General features: G+C 46.5%; 2 protein-coding genes across 4 annotated transcripts in view; one reads left to right on the top strand and one right to left on the bottom strand.

Annotated features, from left to right (window-relative positions):
* Positions 1-6,804, top strand: part of ZCCHC17 (zinc finger, CCHC domain containing 17) — a 57,651-nt gene extending 50,847 nt beyond the window's left edge. For all 3 annotated transcript variants that reach the window (XM_008580886.1, XM_008580887.1, XM_008580885.1), the window contains one exon: positions 5,866-6,804. In XM_008580886.1, coding sequence (XP_008579108.1) covers positions 5,866-6,027 — 162 coding nt within the window. In that variant the 3' untranslated portion in view covers positions 6,028-6,804. The remainder of the gene's footprint in view (positions 1-5,865) is intronic.
* Positions 6,805-7,539: 735 nt separating this feature from the next.
* Positions 7,540-15,626, bottom strand: FABP3 (fatty acid binding protein 3, muscle and heart (mammary-derived growth inhibitor)). Its single transcript, XM_008580884.1, has 4 exons — positions 15,458-15,626; positions 11,402-11,574; positions 9,296-9,397; positions 7,540-7,830 (listed from the first exon to the last, which is right to left on the bottom strand). The coding sequence occupies exons 1-4, from the start codon at positions 15,528-15,530 to the stop codon at positions 7,777-7,779; spliced, it is 402 nt and encodes a 133-aa protein (XP_008579106.1). The 5' UTR covers positions 15,531-15,626; the 3' UTR covers positions 7,540-7,776.
* Between the last annotated feature and the right edge of the window lie 3,121 nt (positions 15,627-18,747).

Below are 18,747 nucleotides of genomic sequence, written 5' to 3'. Positions count from 1 at the left end.
CAGAACAAGACATGAGAATGTCATCCTTTGGCTGCAGTGCTGGCTCTGTTCTGTTATTCAGAGAACTTCTTCTGGTGCCTGTCTGGAGAGAGATTGCCAGGTCTGGATCCATTCTTATAGAGCAGAGAGAATTGCCCAATGTAGTCTGCTCAGAAGCCTTCAGTGATTTCCCTTCCTCTATGGCATAAAAGCTAAGTTCTTTTAAGACTCTTCACAACCTGTCCAATTTCCCAGCATCACCTCCTGCCAGTTCCTTCCCCCACACACTGTATTCCAACCTCATTCGTTAATAGAACTTCTACTGTGCCAGGCTCTTTTCTAGTCACTGCAGGTATAACAATGAACAAAACAGGTAAAATCCCTATCTTAATGGCACTTAGATTCTAATGGGGGTGATAGATGATAAACTGGTAAACAAATGCAAAATAATAATTATAAATCAAGTAGTGATAAGTGCTATAGAGAAAAATTAATTTGTTTATAGGAGATAGAGAGTACTGGAATAGGGGTGAGGAGTAGTTAACTTGCCATTTTAGATAGGGTAGTAAGAACCGGCCTCTCTCATGAAGTGCCATTTTAGTGGATATGTGAAGGAAGTGAGAAAGAAGCTATTCAGATAAGTGAAGAGAGAGCATTTCAACAAATGCAATAGCCAGATGTTGGGAATGAGTTTGCCATCATTAAAGAACAGTAAGGATGCCACTGTGGCTGGAATGAAGTGAATAAAAAGAGTGATAGGAGAGGAAGTTAGAGAGATCAAAGGGAACCAGATGGTGGAGGGCCTTATAGGTAATTGTGATGACTTCACCTTTCAATATAGAGTGAGATGGATGTCATTAGAGGTTTCGAGCAGAGGAGTGACATGATATGACTTATGTTTTCAGAGAATTATTCTGGCTGCTGCATGGAAACTAGATGGTCAGAAGGCAAGGGTGGAAGCAGCAAGCCAGTTAACAGACAATATTAGTAATCCAGGTGAGATGACAGTGGCTTGGAATAGAATGATAGTGGCAGAAATGATGAGAAGGAAGTTAAAGTATGGATGTATTTTGAAGATAGATCTGACAGACTTTGTCAAGGGATCAGATGGGAGCTAGGAAAGAAAGCAGGTGAAGATGGCACCAAGATTTTTGGACTGAGTATCTGGAAGATTTGAGTTAAGAGGAGAAGGAATGCAGAAGTATGGAAATGGGGAGCGATCAGGAATTTAGTCTGAGTTGCTATCTATGAAGAGGGGAAGAAAGCTGGTGGAGGTGGAGGTTCGGAAGGAGGCAAGACGTAGAAATTGAGATACCTATCGGATATCCATGTGAACTGTAGAGTAGGCATAAATGTATAGTTTGGAGTTCAAGGGAGAGGCCCAGGTAAGAGATAGAAATTTGGGAGTCAAAAAAAATTTGGGAGTCATCTGCATATAGACGGTATTTATGAAATTATATGAGACCACCTGGAGAGTAAATATACATGAGAGAACAGATTTAAGTGCTGAGCCCCAGAGTGCTCAACTTTTAGAGGTTATGGAGATGAGGATGAACCAGCAAAGAAGACTGACAAGGAAAAGCCAGGGATGTTGGCGAGAAAAGCAAGAGAATGTGATGGAAATTAGGTGAAGAATGTGTTCTAAATATTTGTCCATCTGTATCTATCTTGACTGGTAGATCAAGTAAATGAGACCCAAGAATTGATTTGGCTGTGTGGAAATCATTGGTAACGTTAACAAGAACTGTTTGAGTAGAGTGGTGGGGTGACAACCTGATTAAAATTATTCAAGAGGGTTGGATTTTTCCTGATGCATTATAGCATATGTTTATTGTTGAGAATGAGCCAGTAAAGAGGGAAAAATTGATGCAGGAGAGAGAGGACAATTTCTGGCCCAATATTTTGAATAGGAGAGAAGGGATGGGATCCAGGGCATAGTAAATAAGCCACACAGGATAATTTGTCAGGATAATTTCCTGAACGATCTTTCATGCCTCTGCCTCACCCTGTCTTCCCTCGGGCTGGAAGGCCCTCACTTTCTTCTATCAGTACAACTGCCACCACCTGCCAAAACCGTATTCATGCTTCAAAGCGTAACACATTACATATCTTTCATGAAGCCATCCTCAAATTCCTTGGACATAATTGATTTATTTCCCTTGTGTGTCACGGTGCATTTTTTTTTCTTAACGTCATTTACCATGGACTGCCTAGTATCTTAATTAGTGTTTCTCCCTGACTAGATAATTTGTTCCTTGAAGGTTAATGATTCCTGATTTCTGACCTTACTCAATTAATATAATGAGACAAAGTAATTAATGGATATTCCTTGTTTATAGAAAGTACTCAATAAATATTTGTTGAATGAATGTACTGTATGGTTATAAGGAGTTATTCTTTCCCTTGATGAGGTTGGCTCAAGTTTGGAGAGGTTGGTTCCAGGTCCCACCGCTGAGTGTGTTTACTTTGCATCCCCCAAAGACCTGCATGATGCTTTGCACTAGTACATACTCTCTATTTGTCTGGATTATTATTATAATCTGTATTCTCCTTATCTCCTAACCTAAGCAATACCATATGTGACTATGGCTCTCTGGAGTGTTTTGTAGGCAGTAAAATTGAGTAAATATTTGTCAGTTGATTAATAAACCTTTTTCTTCTGGTCCAACCTTTTCCTTTCCAAGCTATGGAAAACTGGTGCCTTGTAGGTAAGATCTAGCCAGGAATCACCTTCTACCCCACTTCCCAAAAGTTTATCCTTGAGAATCAGTTTGAGAATCAAATCACTTCTTGAAAATCAGTCATTTCTCAAGAATAAACGATTGATTGGTTGATTTCTAGCCAGATTGGTGCCTTTTGGATGGGAGGTGCTAATTAAGTGATGCTTTTATTTTTATTTTTGAGGAGGGGTGGCTGGCCAGTACTGGGATCCAAACCCATGACCTTGGCATTACAAGGCTGCACTCTAACTGGCCGAGCTAACCAGCCAGCCCTAGGCAATGCCTTTAATATAGACAGGGCTAAAATGAACATCTACTTTGGGACCCAGCCAGGGTCAAATCCAGGTTCTACCACTTGGGTAAGTCACTTCATCTCAGTCAACCTAGAGAGTAGTCTTAGAGACATTGAAGCAATGGCTTCTTTTCAATGTCCTTCCTGGTCTGTCTGCTATGGGCTCACACCCCTGGGCTATTTTTTTACCCTTTATCTTCTGTTGCCTTTCCCACTTGAATGCAGTTGAGGGACCAGAAGCTCGTTTCACCTTCTGGCTGTCTTTCTTCCCCCACCCCAATTCCCAGCTTTCCAAAGTGATCATTCTTTTGTTCTATTGCTGGGGGACTGGATTGTCTTTTTTCAGGCTGCAAAAGACTTTTTGCATCAGGATTGAGGTTTAGAAGGTGGCCATCTCCCCAAGTCATCCTTGCTAGCTAAAGTCCATGTTCCAGCATGTCAGCGTCTTCTAGAAGATTTGTTTTTTCTATTCCCTCCTCCCGAGCTCACGTCTTTGAGAGGCACATGGAAATAGTGCCGGACTCTGTGTTAGAAAGTATAGCATTCTTGTTGCTTGGTCAACTCACTTTACTTCTCTGAGTTGCAGTTTTTCTTCTGTGAAATGGGAATAACTCATGAATATTTATCCTACCAGATTGTTATTATAAGATAAGAGATGCAAAAAGCTTGGTAAACTGGAAAGTGCTATTTAGATGTAAAGCAGTATTAGAACTCTCCTCATTTATTTATTCAGGCTGGGCCAGGATTAGAGGGAATTGGTGCCAGACTCTACATTTGCTTATTTACTTTCCCAGGTTCAGGGGGGGGAAGAACCTGTTGAGGCTTCTAAGCCCATAATATCCTATGGTGGACTTCTTGCCATCCAGGATGGGGCAGCAATAAGCCAAACCATTGATATGCCAACTCTCAGCACCTCCCAACCATGGTTGCTATAGCTTGGTAATGTGAGTCTGCGAAGCTTTGTTCCCTACTCTCTTACTCCGTTGGAGATGCCAAGAAAGAATTTTAGTTTAATCTCCTCTCAAAACTTTGACTCATCTGATATATAGATTCTTGGCCAGACTGTCAGAACATCCTGGGAGTTCTATGAAATGAGAGAAAAATATTTCTAGCTACCACTGAGTGCCTATAATTTAGCAGGCATTATAGTTAGTACTTATCTTGTTTAATCCTCATAGCGTCCTTTGAGGTATGTACTTATTTCCAATACTGAAAAGAAAACTGAGGTTCAAAAAAGTCAAGTCTCTTGTTCCAAGTCACATAGTGAGTTAAGTGGCAGAGCTGGAACTTGAACTTAGTTTTGTCTTATTCCAAAATTGTTGATTGACCACCATACCATGAGGCTTCCTGTTGCTGTACAGGAAGAGGGGCAATGTACTACACAGGAAAACTCAGATTTCCATTCATGTGATCTACGTGGAGATCCCAACCCTGCCTGTGTGATCTGGGGTAAGTAGCTTTCAGCTTCTTCAAGCCACAGATACTGTCCTCATTAAATCTTCACCATAGCCATATGATATAGGTGCTATTCTTATCTCCATTTTACATTTGAGGAGACTAGACCTCAGTGAGGTAAGATGACCTGCCCATAGTTACAGAATAGTAAATGGCAGAGCCAGAATGCAGGTCTAGGACTATCTAGCACCCGATTCAGTATTCTTTCCACCATTTCTCATAGCCAGCTTCTACTACCTGGTGTACCACTCAGGCAAATATACAGCTCTTGGGCTGGATGTAAGCCCATAGAAGGAGCAGGAGCCTCACCCTTTCCTGCTGTCTCCCTTTCTCCTCCCAAAGTCTCTCCTTCTTCTTAGAAACCTTACTGAGATAATACAGATATTTGGAATTCAAAGAAAAGGTTAATGTAAAACTGTAAAACCTCCTGGACTGCCCCATAGAAGCCTGGAAATCTGCCTACTGTCTTTGGGAACATGGAGTGGTGGGTATAGTTTGGGGAAAGTTCTGAACTTCGTTCTTTATCAGCATAATCTTGTGAGGTTGCTGTGAAAGTTAGAGATGATAAATGTTCAAGAGTAGCAGGTAGAGGTGCATTATTTGATGGTAGTTATTTTCCCTGGCAGCAGGGTCTCCTAGAAATCAGACTGGGAGTAATCTTTTGTCCTGTGACCTTGGATATATGAGTCACTGTCTCCAGATAGACTAGGTACTCTCTAGGGACCCCTTTCAGCTGTGATATTCTTCACTTTTAAAAATGAAAGTAGGCTAGCCAATTGGCTGTTGGTTAGAGCATGGTATTGATAACATTGAGGTCAAGGGTTTGGATCCCTTTACCGGCCAGCTGCCAAAAAATAAAAATGAAGGTAATAGGGCTGGTCAGTTAGCTCAGTTGGTTAGAGTACAGTGTTATAACATTAAGGTCAAGTGTTCAGATCTGCATACTGGCCAGCTACCCCCCTCACCCGAAGAACGAAGGTAAGATTTTTTTTTTTTAAGTCAAACTGGACAGAATTATATGAAGGAAAAAATGAAAGACCCCTATCCTTCTCCCTATCCAGTTCATTCCCAAGGGAACACTTGTTACCAGCTTGGTCTGTCCTTTCCACTGTTTTGTGTGTATGTTAAATATATACAGGTGTGTATATGCACATTATATGGTGTACATATATGTATGTGTGTGTGTGTATATATATATATATAAATACACATACATGTTATACACACTGAAATCTACATACTGCTTTATGTCTTGGTTCTTTTACTTATTTTGGCTATTTTTTCTTGTCAGTACTTAAAGATTTACTTTATTGTTTTAATGTCTTATAATTTATTAAGTGGTCCCCTGTTGATTATGGGCCATGATTTTTTAAAGCAAATATATACATACAATGTTGAGTTTTTAAATTTTCTTTTCAGGAAAAGAAGAAAAAGAAACACAGAGATAGGAAGTCATCTGACTCTGAGAGCTCAGACTCTGAGAGTGATACAGGCAAGAAGGCGAGGCACACATCAAAAGACAGCAAGGCAGCAAAGAAGAAGAAGAAGAAGAAGAAGCACAAGAAGAAGCACAAGGAGTGAGAGTAGGAAGAGGAGAGGGGGTGGTTGAGAGTAAGGAAACAGGAGCCTTGTGCCCTGAAGCCCTGGCTCTGGAAAGACTCAGTAGTGAGAACATGGCCTCCCACCCCACTGACTTCGCTCCCATGGGAGATGGCTTCCCCTCATGCAGCAGGCAGGTTTGGGAATTAGAGGTCAAAAGCAGCTGCCTGATTGAGTTTTCCTTATTACTCCTGGTCCCTTTGCAAGTGAACCCTGCAGCTCACCCATTCATTCACTCAACTTCCTTCATTCAGCAGGAGTTCCTATTACCCTCTCCAGCTGCCACTGCCAGAGCCAGATTCCTGTACAGGAGTCCAGGCTAGAGCCACAGGTACTGCTGTGGAGCTGAGTCTGGCTATTGTTGGAGAACAGAGTGATTGGCGCCTAACTGTTGGTCTGTCCTGGGTCAATTGGGTGATCTCTGCTGCATCCAACCCCAGGTGCAAAGGAAGACTGGCAGTTAAGAGGGAGGACAACATGGTAAGAAGTGGTACTCACTTTTTCCATTCCCCCTCACATAGTTCTGTGCTAGAACTGACAGCCAGTGGCCACAGCCAGAAAGGATTTGCAGTGTGACTTAGCTTGGGTATGACATTCCTGCAGACCACTGAACCAGATAGGTGAAGCCAAGATCATTGTTCTGTTTTGTATTTACTACTGTGTGAGTCATTTGGTTCCACTTCAGGTCTCTGCTTAAATTCCTGGCACTAAATGGAAGTGTGTTTGGTTTTAAACTTACTGAAAGTTCTTTTTTTCTAATATGGAGGCATACGTTTTATTTTAACACTGGGGAGGGGCAACGCATAGGGGAATTGCAAGAGTAATTTCCCCTGAAGGTTCTTATTCCTATAATTCTTTTCCTGGGTAACTTACAGACTTAGTCACTGAGCCTGCATTAGTTGACAGAAAACCATTTAATATGTTACTTTAGACCTTGGAGAGAAGCCCAGCTGAGGTACAGAGCCAGAGGTACTAGCAGGTCCCAGCCTTCTTGGGAGATTAATAATAAGCCCTCCCTTCTGTAATGATAGGTGAATTACCTCTTCCCCCAGAGTCCATTAGAGAACCAGTAAGAATTTGTAACCATGAGTACTGGCTTGATGCATAGCTGTGAGCTCAGCAGTCATCTTGGCCAGTGGTCATTTTCTTCCACTACCATGGCACAAGCCTGGATCCTGTGTTCTGAGCCTGCATTCTGGAAAGGGAGAGTCCACAGCATTTCACAGAGAAGAGGCAGACCCAAGAGTATACAGTGCAGGATAGGCCTGAGATGACAGTTCAGTAGCCAAGTCTGGGGAAGCCCCAGCACTGACTGGAATGGCTCATTTGACCATGAGGGCAGTGTAAAGGCAAGGTGTAGATACAGCTGTTTTATTATTGAATGTGTATGTGATCGGCCAGTGCTTCTTCCATAGTGACCTTCAGGCAGTCATCTCAGCCCACTATCTAACACACATACGAAACCTGTTATATCACCAAAGTCAAAGAGGCAACTGGGTGTCCTTGGCTCTGCTTTATTAACCTCAGCACCCTTTGGATGCACTTAAAAAAACAAACCAGATATTCAATGGGAACTGGATCTGGACCCAGGCTGATGGCACCTGACCCCAGAAGAATTCCTCAGCCAAGATGAATTTATACAAAATGCCAGAGGAAAAAGATGAGGCAATGTGGTGCTGAGTCGAGGGGTAGCCGATTGGCGGAGGAGCAGTCAATGATGGCACAGGCAGGTCATGCCTCTTTCTCATAAGTGCGAGTGCTAACTGCACTGCCGTGGGTGAGTGTCTGAAAGAAAAGACAGAGTTAGGAGGGGGTGGACCAAGGAAGGCAGCTGCGGGCACTCTCCACGCCCTTAATCCTGGTAATTATCACTTAAGTACCTACTATGTGCCAGGCATTTCACATGTTTTTTCTTTCTGATAGGTATGGCAGGTCTTTAGGTAGGCATTATTATTCCTATTTTAGATATTTGGAAAAACGATCTTTGAGAGAGGAAGTAATTTGGTCAAGATCCTATTGTTTCTCTTTCCCTTGAAGCAGTCAGTTTCCTTCATTTTTAGTGCCTAAGGTGGTGCCTGGCATATACCAGACAAATAGGTGAATAAAAATGTCCAGAAACTCTTGAGAAAGGACTGTGTTAGGCCACCAATTCTCCATCCCGTCCCTAACTTAGGGTAGCACCAGGGCCTGAACCCTGAACCCCCTCCATCCAGTCTGGCATCATAGAACCACCAGGCCCATGGCCTCACCATAGTCCAATTGCCCACTAAGAATTTGGTTCTGCGTATCACATCCCCAAAGCTAGGCACCTCATTCCTACCTCCAAGTGAGTGCAAGAATGCAGTTTGTAGGTTACGATGACCCAGAAGGTCTGTAGCAAAGGTGCCAAGGTGAAAGTCCCTACAAGGTTAGGAGGCAGAAACCACAGGTAATTGCTCTCTGTCCCGGGGTCTTGGGGAAGTTCAGTCAAGGCTATGTTCTCCAAGTGAAGTCTTCAAGTTTGTCCCTGAACAGATCTGATGGCCTGGTTGTGTTACTTCCTACCCAGGCAGTAGGTACTTGCAGAAGGCCAGACATACAGAGTACTGAAGAGGTGGACTGGAATGGACAAGAAAGGACTGAGCTGTCAGTCAGTGCCCCCACCAGCCACCAGCCTTCCCTGCATGTGGCAATGCAGTCCTGGGAAAGAGAGGGAAGGGAACACTGTGATGAGAGATGGGAGCCTCTCCTAGAGGGCCTGGGATCATATTTGGCCCTCATGCTTTTTACCTCTTCCTGGGGCGAGGTAAAGTGGAGACACAGGAGGAAACTAAGGATATGGAGCAACCTGCTGTATTCCTCCCACCTCAGTGATACAGTGATGCTTTGTGCTATGTGTACACTCTTTCAGACTTCCCAGCAGCCCTACAGGGTTGGTTATTAATACCCATTTTAGGGCTGGTCAGTTGGAACATGGTGCTGATAACACCAAGGTCAGCCACAGGGAAAAAAAACATGTTTACACTTGCACTTGAAGTGACTTGTCCAAAGTCATGCAGCCCGTAACCTGAGATTGAACCTAGGCCTGTGTGAATCCAGAGCCACTACAGAGAAAATTCCCACCTAATACCACCCCAACCCCAATATCACCTCTCTTGTCCCAGCTTCTGTGGTTCTCAGGGGAGAACCTTGGCTTTTTAATAAAACAAGCTTGACCGAAGGGGCAGTAGTAGTAACTAATTAGTTGTAGCTCCAAAGTTGCCCAACTTACCAGGATGAGTTTCCCATCACTTAGCTCCCGCACAAGTGTCGTCTCTTGCCCGTCCCACTTCTGCACATGGACAAGTTTGCCTCCATCCAGCGTCACAATGGACTGTAGAAAGAGAGCAGAGGCCTGAGCTGTGATGTGAGCCAGGAGGGGAGGGGCAGGATAGGGTCCAAACACTGGGGCCACAGAGGATACAGCCTCTGACCCAAACTAGTAATGGTGCTAGGACCAGAGCTCAGGCAACCCACCTCCAATCTCTGCTCTGCTTGGCTAGGGGAGGGGCCTTCAGGTATTATGCAAGTAGGGAGAGGGAGGCAGTATGGTGAAGCCAGACAGCGTGGTTCTGAGAAGCGCCATGAGCCTTCACGATCGGCACTTATCCTGTACTCTAGAGGTGATGCCCACAGCCCCGATTCGCTTCAGATATAGGGGGCAGTACCAGTCCATATCCCTGGGAAAGACTGAGTCCTGAGAATCTCTCCTCAGCCTTGTGGTTGTCACACATGTCTAAGAGACCCTTACTGATGGGAAGTATTGGCAAATTAGACTTCCCACCCTGTATTTCTACCCCTGTTCTTGGTCCATATCATGTGACAAGAGGGCAGCTGACAAGAGGACAGCAAGTACAACGTCCTAGGATTGGGTGCCCTTGAAGTGTTCCTCAGCCCTGGGTCAAATGTCCATTTAGTCTGTGTACTGCCAGCCTGCATCAGCTGGTTCACATTTGGCAGCTCTCCCTGGTCTCTCTTCTCTAGGAATTTGGGTGCTGTCGGCCAGGGTAAGAGGCCATGTCAGCAGGGTTCGGTAGGAGAGAGAAAGTGTGTGTGTGTGTGTTTTGGGGGGTGGGGAGTGGCCCTTATCTCTTGGTGTGCTGTCCTTATCACTTTACTCCTCATTCCCTCAGTTTTTTGCTCACTCAGAACTGTTCTGGGCCTAGGCATCCAGAGGACTACTGGTGTGTTTAATTGGGCTTCTTGCCCCTGGAGAGGGTAGACAAGTCCAAATAGGGGGCATCTGCTTTTACCCAAGGTAGGCTGCCGTCTTTGGGTACCATCCCCAACTCTGCTGCCAGTCTCCTGTGTGAACCTGGGCTGAGCTTCAGCTCCTTTTCCTCAGCAAGGAGACCAGAGACTCTCCCCTGTCCTTCCTGGGGGCCATTGTGAGCAAGAGGAAACAGCTGAGGAGCTGAATGATATGATGGAGAGGATACTGTTCTAGGGAAACCCTGTAGGGGTTAAAGCCCCTAAGTTCTCTCATTCCCATGCCTGGTCCATGTTGGGAGGCCTGAGGCAAGCTGCCAAGTCAGAGCCACTGCAGGGTGATAGCCCTGGGAGAGGGGGCTAAGGCTTGGCGGGAAGACACTGCAGAAACACCCATGACAATGTGAATGCCCCACCCATCTCAGAACAGCTTTTCCTGCCAGTCAGCTGGCAACATCAGAAATAGTTTGTCAGGGTCATTGGCCAAGCCTGGGAGTTGGAGGTTGAAGAAGAGGAAGCATCTGAATAGGTCTCAGCCTCTTGTTCCCAGCTGCCTCCTTTGCTGCTGGAGGCCAGGATGACCTCACTCAATGGAGAATCCTGACTTCTGGGCATCATTTCTAAAGCACTTCACGTCACAGCTATGACTATATAAGTTCTCCATCTACAGAAGAGGAAAGAAACCCAGAGCTATTGTTTGTTTGGTTTTGGGGGGACTAGCCAGTACTGGGATCAGAACCCTTGACCTTGGTGTTACAAGGCTGTGCTCTAACCAACTGAGCTAACTGGCCAGAAACCCAGAGCTATGGCATACCTTGCACAAGGTCACCTAGCTGAAACTGGAATAGATGCTGAGGTCAGAAGAACATCCTGGCTCTGTGCTGCCCCCTCCCCAAGGCAGCTCGCAGGTGCTTCCGAAGAAGGGAGGGAAGAAAACAAGGACAGAACTAACATGTATTTAGCACCTGGGGCATTCCAGCACTGCACAGGCTTTATGTACCTCGTTTCTTTTATATCTCTCATAATAGTCTGCCCCTCAGGGTGCAATATCAGGGAGCCAAGACTACCAGTCTATTCCCCTTTAGGGTCTCAGCACACTCCATTCCCCATCCCGCCTTCCCTGACTCACCTTAACCTTCCTGTCATCTGCTGTTGTCTCATCGAACTCCACCTCCAGCTTAAAGCTGATCTCGGTGCTCTTGAAGGTGCTCTGTGTTTTTATGGTGATAGTGTCCCCATTCTTTTCTATGATTGTGGTAGGCTTGGTCATGCTGGCCACCTGCCTGGTAGCAAAACCCACACCTAAGGGCAGGGGGAAGGTTATGAGTATAAGCTGGATTTGTGGAAAAGAGAAGACTATACCTTTGAAGGCCTCTGAATGTTTTTTTTTTTTTCTTTTAAAAGATGACCGATAAGGGGATCTTAACCCTTGACTTGGTTTCTTTTAAAAGATGACCGATAAGGGGATCTTAACCCTTGACTTGGTTTCTTTTAAAAGATGACCGATAAGGGGATCTTAACCCTTGACTTGGTTTCTTTTAAAAGATGACCGATAAGGGGATCTTAACCCTTGACTTGGTGTTGTCAGCACCATGCTCACCCAGTGAGCTAACCGGCCATCCCTATATAGGGATCCGAACCCGGGGCCTTGGTGTTATCAGTACCACCTCTCCCGAGTGAGCCATGGGCTGGCCCTGCATGACCATTTTTAAATTCAGTCTTCCCCTTAGCTCTGTGTGGTGAACAGAGACCATTGATCCCATTAGACAGATGAGAAATTTATGGAACAGGCATGCAATAGCAAGTCAATGGCAGAGCTGGGATTAGAATAAACTACTATTAAGTGCTTTCTGTGTGGGAAGAACTACATAGTTAGATCTCATTCAGTCCTTCCTGTGCCTCTGAAAAGTTGATACTATTATCTCCACTTTACAGATACAAAAACTGAGATAAAGTCCAGATCTGAGATTGAAGCCCAGAATTATTTGTTCCACAGCTCACTTAACTGCTCAACCACACCACCTCCCAATGCTGGAGCATCAGGCTGCCTTCCAGGGCACCTGAGCAGCTCCCAGGCCAGGGGCTGAAAAAGAGGATTGTGGACTTCAATTCCCAAAGCCTTAGGAACAAGAATTTTCTGTCTTTGGAAGTTTACCCTAAAAACTGAGAATCATTAGTGCTCTTGTCCCCCACATATGGCAACACAATGTTTTCAAAGTCTCCTCTTAGCTATGATTAAGAGGTAAATACAAAGGGAGTGTTTGTCCCATTGTACAGATTTAAGAGAGGCCTAAAGTGGTAGTGACAATAAGTTAAGACTCAAATTCAGGTCTCCTGACTCTCAGTCCAAGGCCGTATGGGGACTCTCCTCCTGACCCAAGCATGGCTTCCCTGGCTGCTGGGTAAAAACCTAAGTGTCCTGCAAGTAAGTGAAGAACAAAGAACTCTTAGAGCCTTCACCCCTTCCCTGGGATCTGTCCTTTGGCTCCCAGCTTCCCATCATGACCGTCCTGTCCCTTTGCCCCCAGCTGAGCTATTCTGCAAGGCAGAGGTGAGGCAGAAAGCAGCCCTGTGTGGTAAGATGGTGTGTATGAAGTCTCCAAATGTAACTGGCTACATAGTGCTTGCTGGAAGCTAGGTACTTTGCACATGCCCTACATGGGTGGTTTTACTTAATGCTTGTAACAGCCCTAAAGGCTGTTATTTCCCCAACTTAAAAATGAGGCTCAGAGGGCCGGCCCGTGGCTCACTTGGGAGAGTGTGGTTCTGATAAGACCAAGGCCACGGGTTCAGATCCCTATATGGGGATGGCCAGTTAGCTCATTTGGGAGAGCGCGGTGCTGACAACACCAAGTCAAGGGTTAAGATCCCCTTACCGGTCATCTTTAAAAATAATAATAATAATAAAGTAAAAATGAGGCTCAAAGAGTGAAGTATCTTTTCCAAAGCCAAATAAAGAGTAAATGATTGATCTAAATTTGAATCTAGGCTCCAAAACTGTTCACTATTCCTACTGACCATTCTGCCCAGCACATAATCCAGGCACCAAGGCTACCAGTTGTGCCTGTGGTCATTGGTACTAGGCTGGGCCTTTTGCCCCCTGTGGACCCTTGGTATAGAGTAAGAGGGATAGGGGCTGCATCTGCAGCTGTGCTGGTACCAGCCCATCCTGCTTGGCCAGCAAGGGACTTAACCTTGCTGCCTTGTGTTAGAGTGAGTCAGGCCAATCACACTCCCCAGCACAGACCAGGGCCTTGTTGCTGTACCAGAAGCTGTTTGCTTAGGACCCACCGAGAGGTATGGCATGTTTGAAGAAGGAAAATACTGTGGGATGAGTGAGGGACTGAGGCAAGAGAAATTAAGATGAAACTGGGCTGACAGACTTTAGGAGACTCAGTAATAGCTGGGTTCTACATAAAAATGAAGTCAAAGCCATTTACTGAGAGCTGAGGAGGGTCTTTCCTATCTAGCAGGCCTCATCCCATATATCTGCACAATGACAACAGCAAGCTGGATGGAATCTCAGCCACTAATGTAAGAAGCTGCCCCCAAACAGGTCTTTAGGGAGACCAGTCCCCTAGTCCCCAGGTTGGGGCAGAATAAGGGAACAAGGGTAGTAAGGTTGTTGTAGCTCAGTTCAGGGACTCTGCTCTTTGGACCAAATGTCTGCTTTTGGAGGAGGAACTAAATGTGGGCATTCCAATTTCCAACAGGTGCCCAGGGTCCTCTGCTTCTCAGAGTGACTGCCTTTCTTGAGTCACTGTGCATAGTGCCCAGGATAGGGTAGGGGCAATTGAGAGTTTTGGCCTCAAAAGCTACTCCCATGGGCACTATTTCACAAAAGGATTAGGGGCAGAGGTGAGGTGTGTGGAGTGGACTTCCTCCCCACCTTCTTTGCATATCTGCTGCAGTCCAGCTCTCCTACCTTGGAAGGAAGGCATGGAATCCAGCTCAACCATGACCACCATTCCGGTTTTCCCTGTCCTAGCCTGGGGGGCTATGATAATCTCATAGCTGGGAACTTCTGAGAAAAGGCATCATCCTCTTGATCTAAGCCCAAACCAGGAGAGGAAGGGCTGAGGTCAGTCATTAGCTAAGCAGTTCCTACTACTCTTCCCACTCCCAGGGCTTAAAGGTAATAGGAAGAACTCTGGACTACAGATCTAGAAACCCTAGGTTTGCATATCAGCTTTGCTGTGGTATATAACAAGTTTCTTCTCTCTCTGGGTCCATTTCCCTGTCTATCAAACTAGGCAATGTATGGGGACCTCCAGTGTCCTCCCCTGTAAGACTCTTTGAATCTTTATTCTTCCTCATCCCAATGCCACACAGCTATCCACACCCTCCTAGACCAATGACCCTCTGTTTAGTAGGTCTTGACCTTGCTCTGGGACCTTCTGCTGCACTACAGAAATCCAAAGGCTATCTACACTCTAGGCCCCTCACACTAGTGGTTGAACCTTGGGCTATAGAAAACGCCCAGCTGGTGATGGGCCTCTTGCCCCACCTTACCACTAGGCTCACTCACTGACAGTGATTGAGGCCTGGTAACACACCACTGCAGGTCAAGGTCAGACTGGAGTGTGAGAAAGAGGGCATCCTCCAGCAACAGTCCCCTTCCTTAACCCAACATGGAGGGACAGGGATTGTTGCTAACTGCAGGTTTCTCTCACCTCCTGCCCATGTCTGATTCACTGATTACCGTTCCCCCCCCCCAATCCCTCCTCCTAAGTATTTCCTAATTCTTTAAGCCATAGTACACTCCTCATCCACCCCATTCCCTTTCTAGGTTGTCTCCTCCAGTTTCTAAATCACACATGCCCCTGTTCTTTTTCTCCCCTGGCTAGCGTCCCACCTTCTGTGATCAGTGCTCTCCTTTTATCCAAATCCTCCTCCTACCTCCAGATCATATACCCCCTCTTCCTCGAAAGCGTCCCCCTGCCCCCTCATCGACGGGCACAGCCGCCTCCTTCCTCCCCTACCTGGGTATTCTCGCCAAGTTCTAGCCGTGAAAGCCCCCTCCAAACAGGCCGTGCACGCTCTAGCCTAGGCTGTCACCTCCGCGTCCCCCTGCTCCCCAACTCAGATGAGTAGGGATGCAGCAGGCGGCGCAGGACACAGCCAGGCAGGAGCGCTGCGCCAGCCCCACCCCAACCCAGCATCCCGAGAGCCGCGGCTCGCTCACCGATTGACTTCATGTAATCATCGAAATTCTTGCTGTCCACTAGCTTCCAGGTGCCCACGAAGGCGTCCACCATGGTGAGTCTTGGCTGAGAAAGATGAGAGCAGACGTGCAAGGACTCTAAGACCGGCGGCTCCCTGCCCAAGCAGCCGCTTTAAATAGCCATTGCGTCACATGATGAGACAAGGCCCACGCCCCCGGCTCCCGAAATAGGAAACCCCAGGCTGGCGCTCACCCGTTGAGGGGGGAGGGGACTAGCCCTTGGCGTCCCGTTTTCCTGAGTCGGCGCGGGTGCCTCGCCTCGGAATCCCTGCCCCAGGCTGCAGGACCTGCTCCCACCCTAGCCTCAAGGCGTTCTTCACCATCTAAGAAAGAAGCAGTTGGAGCACGCCCTGAGCTAGGGAGCATGCCATTGACCTATTCCATCTCCCAATCACTCCGCCAGCTGGGGGTCAGAGCAGAGATAAGATTAGAGGAGAAATGAAACTGGCCCTTGGGCTGGTTGGTGCCCACACCCAAGAAAGCTCTAGCTGACTGTTCTGTCACAGGCATCTTTGCCTTCGTTTTCCAGGTGAGGAGCCCGAGACTCAGAAGGGAACTGACAAGGTCACAAGAAATAAGTAGGAGAGGGTAAACTGGAGCCCAGATTGCAAGCCTGGTCTAGCTGGCTCCAGAGCCCACACTCTCATGCCACTCCCATTGCAGGGAGAGTCACATGGGGCACCGTCTGCGGCTGAGCTGCCACCATGTACTCCACCTGTTCTGGGCGAAAGTGTGACCCTTCCCTTGGTGCCCCAGTGGCCACACACGTGCTTGCTCCTCCTTACACGGGAATGTCTCCGGCTGGCGCCTTGCCCCCTTGCTCCAGGCTGTTCTGACAGCAATGAGCTTTTGTTTAGCTTGTTCCCTTCACCCTCCTTCAGAAGTTCCATCAATTCAGTCAGCCTTTCAAGGCCTGAGACTACCTACCCCACTCACTGCCCTTTCTATGACCTCTGCACACCAGCAAACCAGCCTGCACTTTCACAGAATTTGTCACCTCTTTTAAATAGCCTGCTGTGGGGTGGTTAGACACTTTATAATGTACAAAGCACTTTCAATAGAAATAAGACTTTTCTTGTACTGATATTTATTGCATGTTGAGGGCTTTAAGTACATTTGTTACCCGTCACACAAGTCTGGCCACCTGCCCCCTTTCAAAAGCAAACCACTCAAAAGTCAAATGCTGGTGAAAATAGAAGTTGGCTTTTCTACAGGAATACCAGTGACCTGGGGAGAAATGTTAGCTCACCCATCTCTCTGGTAAACCTGAAGGAGAATGGCCCCACTAATGCTATCTCCAAGACTCAGATTTACTGAGAGGTTTTTAAAGAGGGTTTTGAGGGAATGGAACATGGGAAATGAAAACCAGGAGGGAGGGAGATGTGGGGTGTGTAGGATCCATGCAAGGAGCCAGGTGCAAGGTCTCCCCAAGGCTCTGTCTGGTTTCTGTTCCCATCTTTGCTGTTATCTCAGAATCTGGATAGTACACACCTCCTGGCAAGTCTGCAGCTTCAGTCTGACTGGAAAACAACTTTACATTAGTGTAAATAACATCATCTTGCTCCATAACCAAGGTTCAAAATATCAAATAACCATGGGAAAAGGGAAGTGCATTCCAAGAAAAATACTGTGTCTTTTTAAAAATTTAACTACAGCCTATGCGGTTTTAGGTCCCAACATAGCTTCAGTACTGCTCACTCCAACACATTGTCACATTGAACTTTTAAAACAAAATCCATGAAGAGGTGTTATTATTATCCCCCCACCCCTTTTTTTTAACAGATGAACAAACTGAAGCTCACAGGAGCTCATTCATTAATTCAGCAGTTACTAAAGCACTTACTTTGTGCCGGGCCCTGCTTTGGAGAGAGACAACAGGGAACAAGACAAACACTCAAGTAGCTCACCTCTGGGGAGGCACACACAAAATTATTGTGGTGACTCTAAAAGCAGGCCTGTTCTGGCCTGAGGGCCCAGGGAAGGCTTCCTAGAGGAAGTGAGATATCAATGAATCCCAGCAGATAGAAAGAGGCCCTGCACATGAAGGAGCCAGCAGAGGTCCATCCAGGGTGGGCATTCAGGAGCCGGCACAGAAACCCTCAGCCTAGCCATCTGTGCCACACAAATACAGTGTGGCTAACCTTCCTTCCTAGGCCTCTGTTTCTCTATGTGCATGTCCCTTCCTCCCTTCCCCTGACTGTTCTGGGAAGGAGGCCAGGGAGGAAGAGCTCTCTGTCCCTCCAAAGTCTTGATTCGTTTGGACAGTCCAGTTGCCAGAAGACTGAGAAGCCCATTTCTGCCAAAGCTACAGTGACAGGCCCCAGGGCTGGGCATAGAGCCTTGGGGACCTCATTGCCATAGCAGGTGCCTGGATAGGAGTGGAGTGGGGTGGTTTCTGACTCAAGGTCACAGCCTTTAGACCCAGGGCCTCCTCTCTCAAGGACTGAGTAGCCAGAGATCAGGGACCACAGCTGTCTGCCCACATGGTCCTTATAACGCAGTGGTGAAGAGCTGGGGCTCAGCCGACAGCTGCTGGCAGATAGATCTCCACTCTAATCCTGATTCCACTGGGTACTAGCTGCGTGGCCTTGGACAATTCACTTAAGCCACTTCGAGTCTCAGTTTCATCTTTAACATGTAGGTGTTTGGGGATCAAATGAGATAATATATTTAAAATACTAAGCATGATTGACTTAAATGTTCATTGCTGCTGCTGCTGCTGCTATCATTATTATTATTATCACCTCCATGGATAGTGCAGGGCACCAAAGACCTAGCCTGAGCTCTGCCCCTCACCTTTGACTCAGTCACCCAAGGCAGATTGCTTTGCTTCTCTAATCCTCAATTTTCTTATTTCTGAGACAGTATTAGGAATTGCTGCAGCTATGAAGAAGGGGCTTTAGAGATCTTCAGGAGGTGGGGCGCACTGCCAAAAAATTCTTTTGCTTCCTCTCTCAGACCCTGCCCAAGTTGAGCAACATAGGATTTTCAGGCATTCTAGACAAACCCCAGACCAACTACCCTTGCTACCCTACCCCAACCTCCCCACCATGTTCAGGCCCAGTCACCAAGTTTTACCCTTAAGCTGCACCCCATCTCCACTCCGCCTGATTTTCATTCTTTTTTTTTTTTTTTTTTTTTTTTTTTTTTTTTTTTCCGTGCCGCCAACGGATTCCAACCCCCCGGTTTGCCCCCCCCCCCCCCCCCCCCCCTATTTTTTTTTTTTTTTTTTTTTTTTTTTTTTTTTTTTT

Source organism: Galeopterus variegatus, unplaced genomic scaffold (assembly GCF_000696425.1).
Source record: "Galeopterus variegatus unplaced genomic scaffold, G_variegatus-3.0.2 Scaffold2190, whole genome shotgun sequence".
In the NCBI taxonomy this organism is placed as follows: Eukaryota; Metazoa; Chordata; class Mammalia; order Dermoptera; family Cynocephalidae; genus Galeopterus; species Galeopterus variegatus.
This window is presented reverse-complemented; position numbering and strand designations above follow the sequence as displayed.

Coding starts and splice junctions, on each gene's coding strand:
- FABP3 (XM_008580884.1), bottom strand. CDS start 15,530: ATGGTGGACGCCTTCGTGGGCACCTGGAAGCTAGTGGACAGCAAGAAT. Junction 11,575..15,457: donor TGATTACATGAAGTCAATCG/GTGAGCGAGCCG, acceptor CCCTGCCCTTAG/GTGTGGGTTTTGCTACCAGG. Junction 7,831..9,295: donor GTGATGGGAAACTCATCCTG/GTAAGTTGGGCA, acceptor CTTTTCTTTCAG/ACACTCACCCACGGCAGTGC.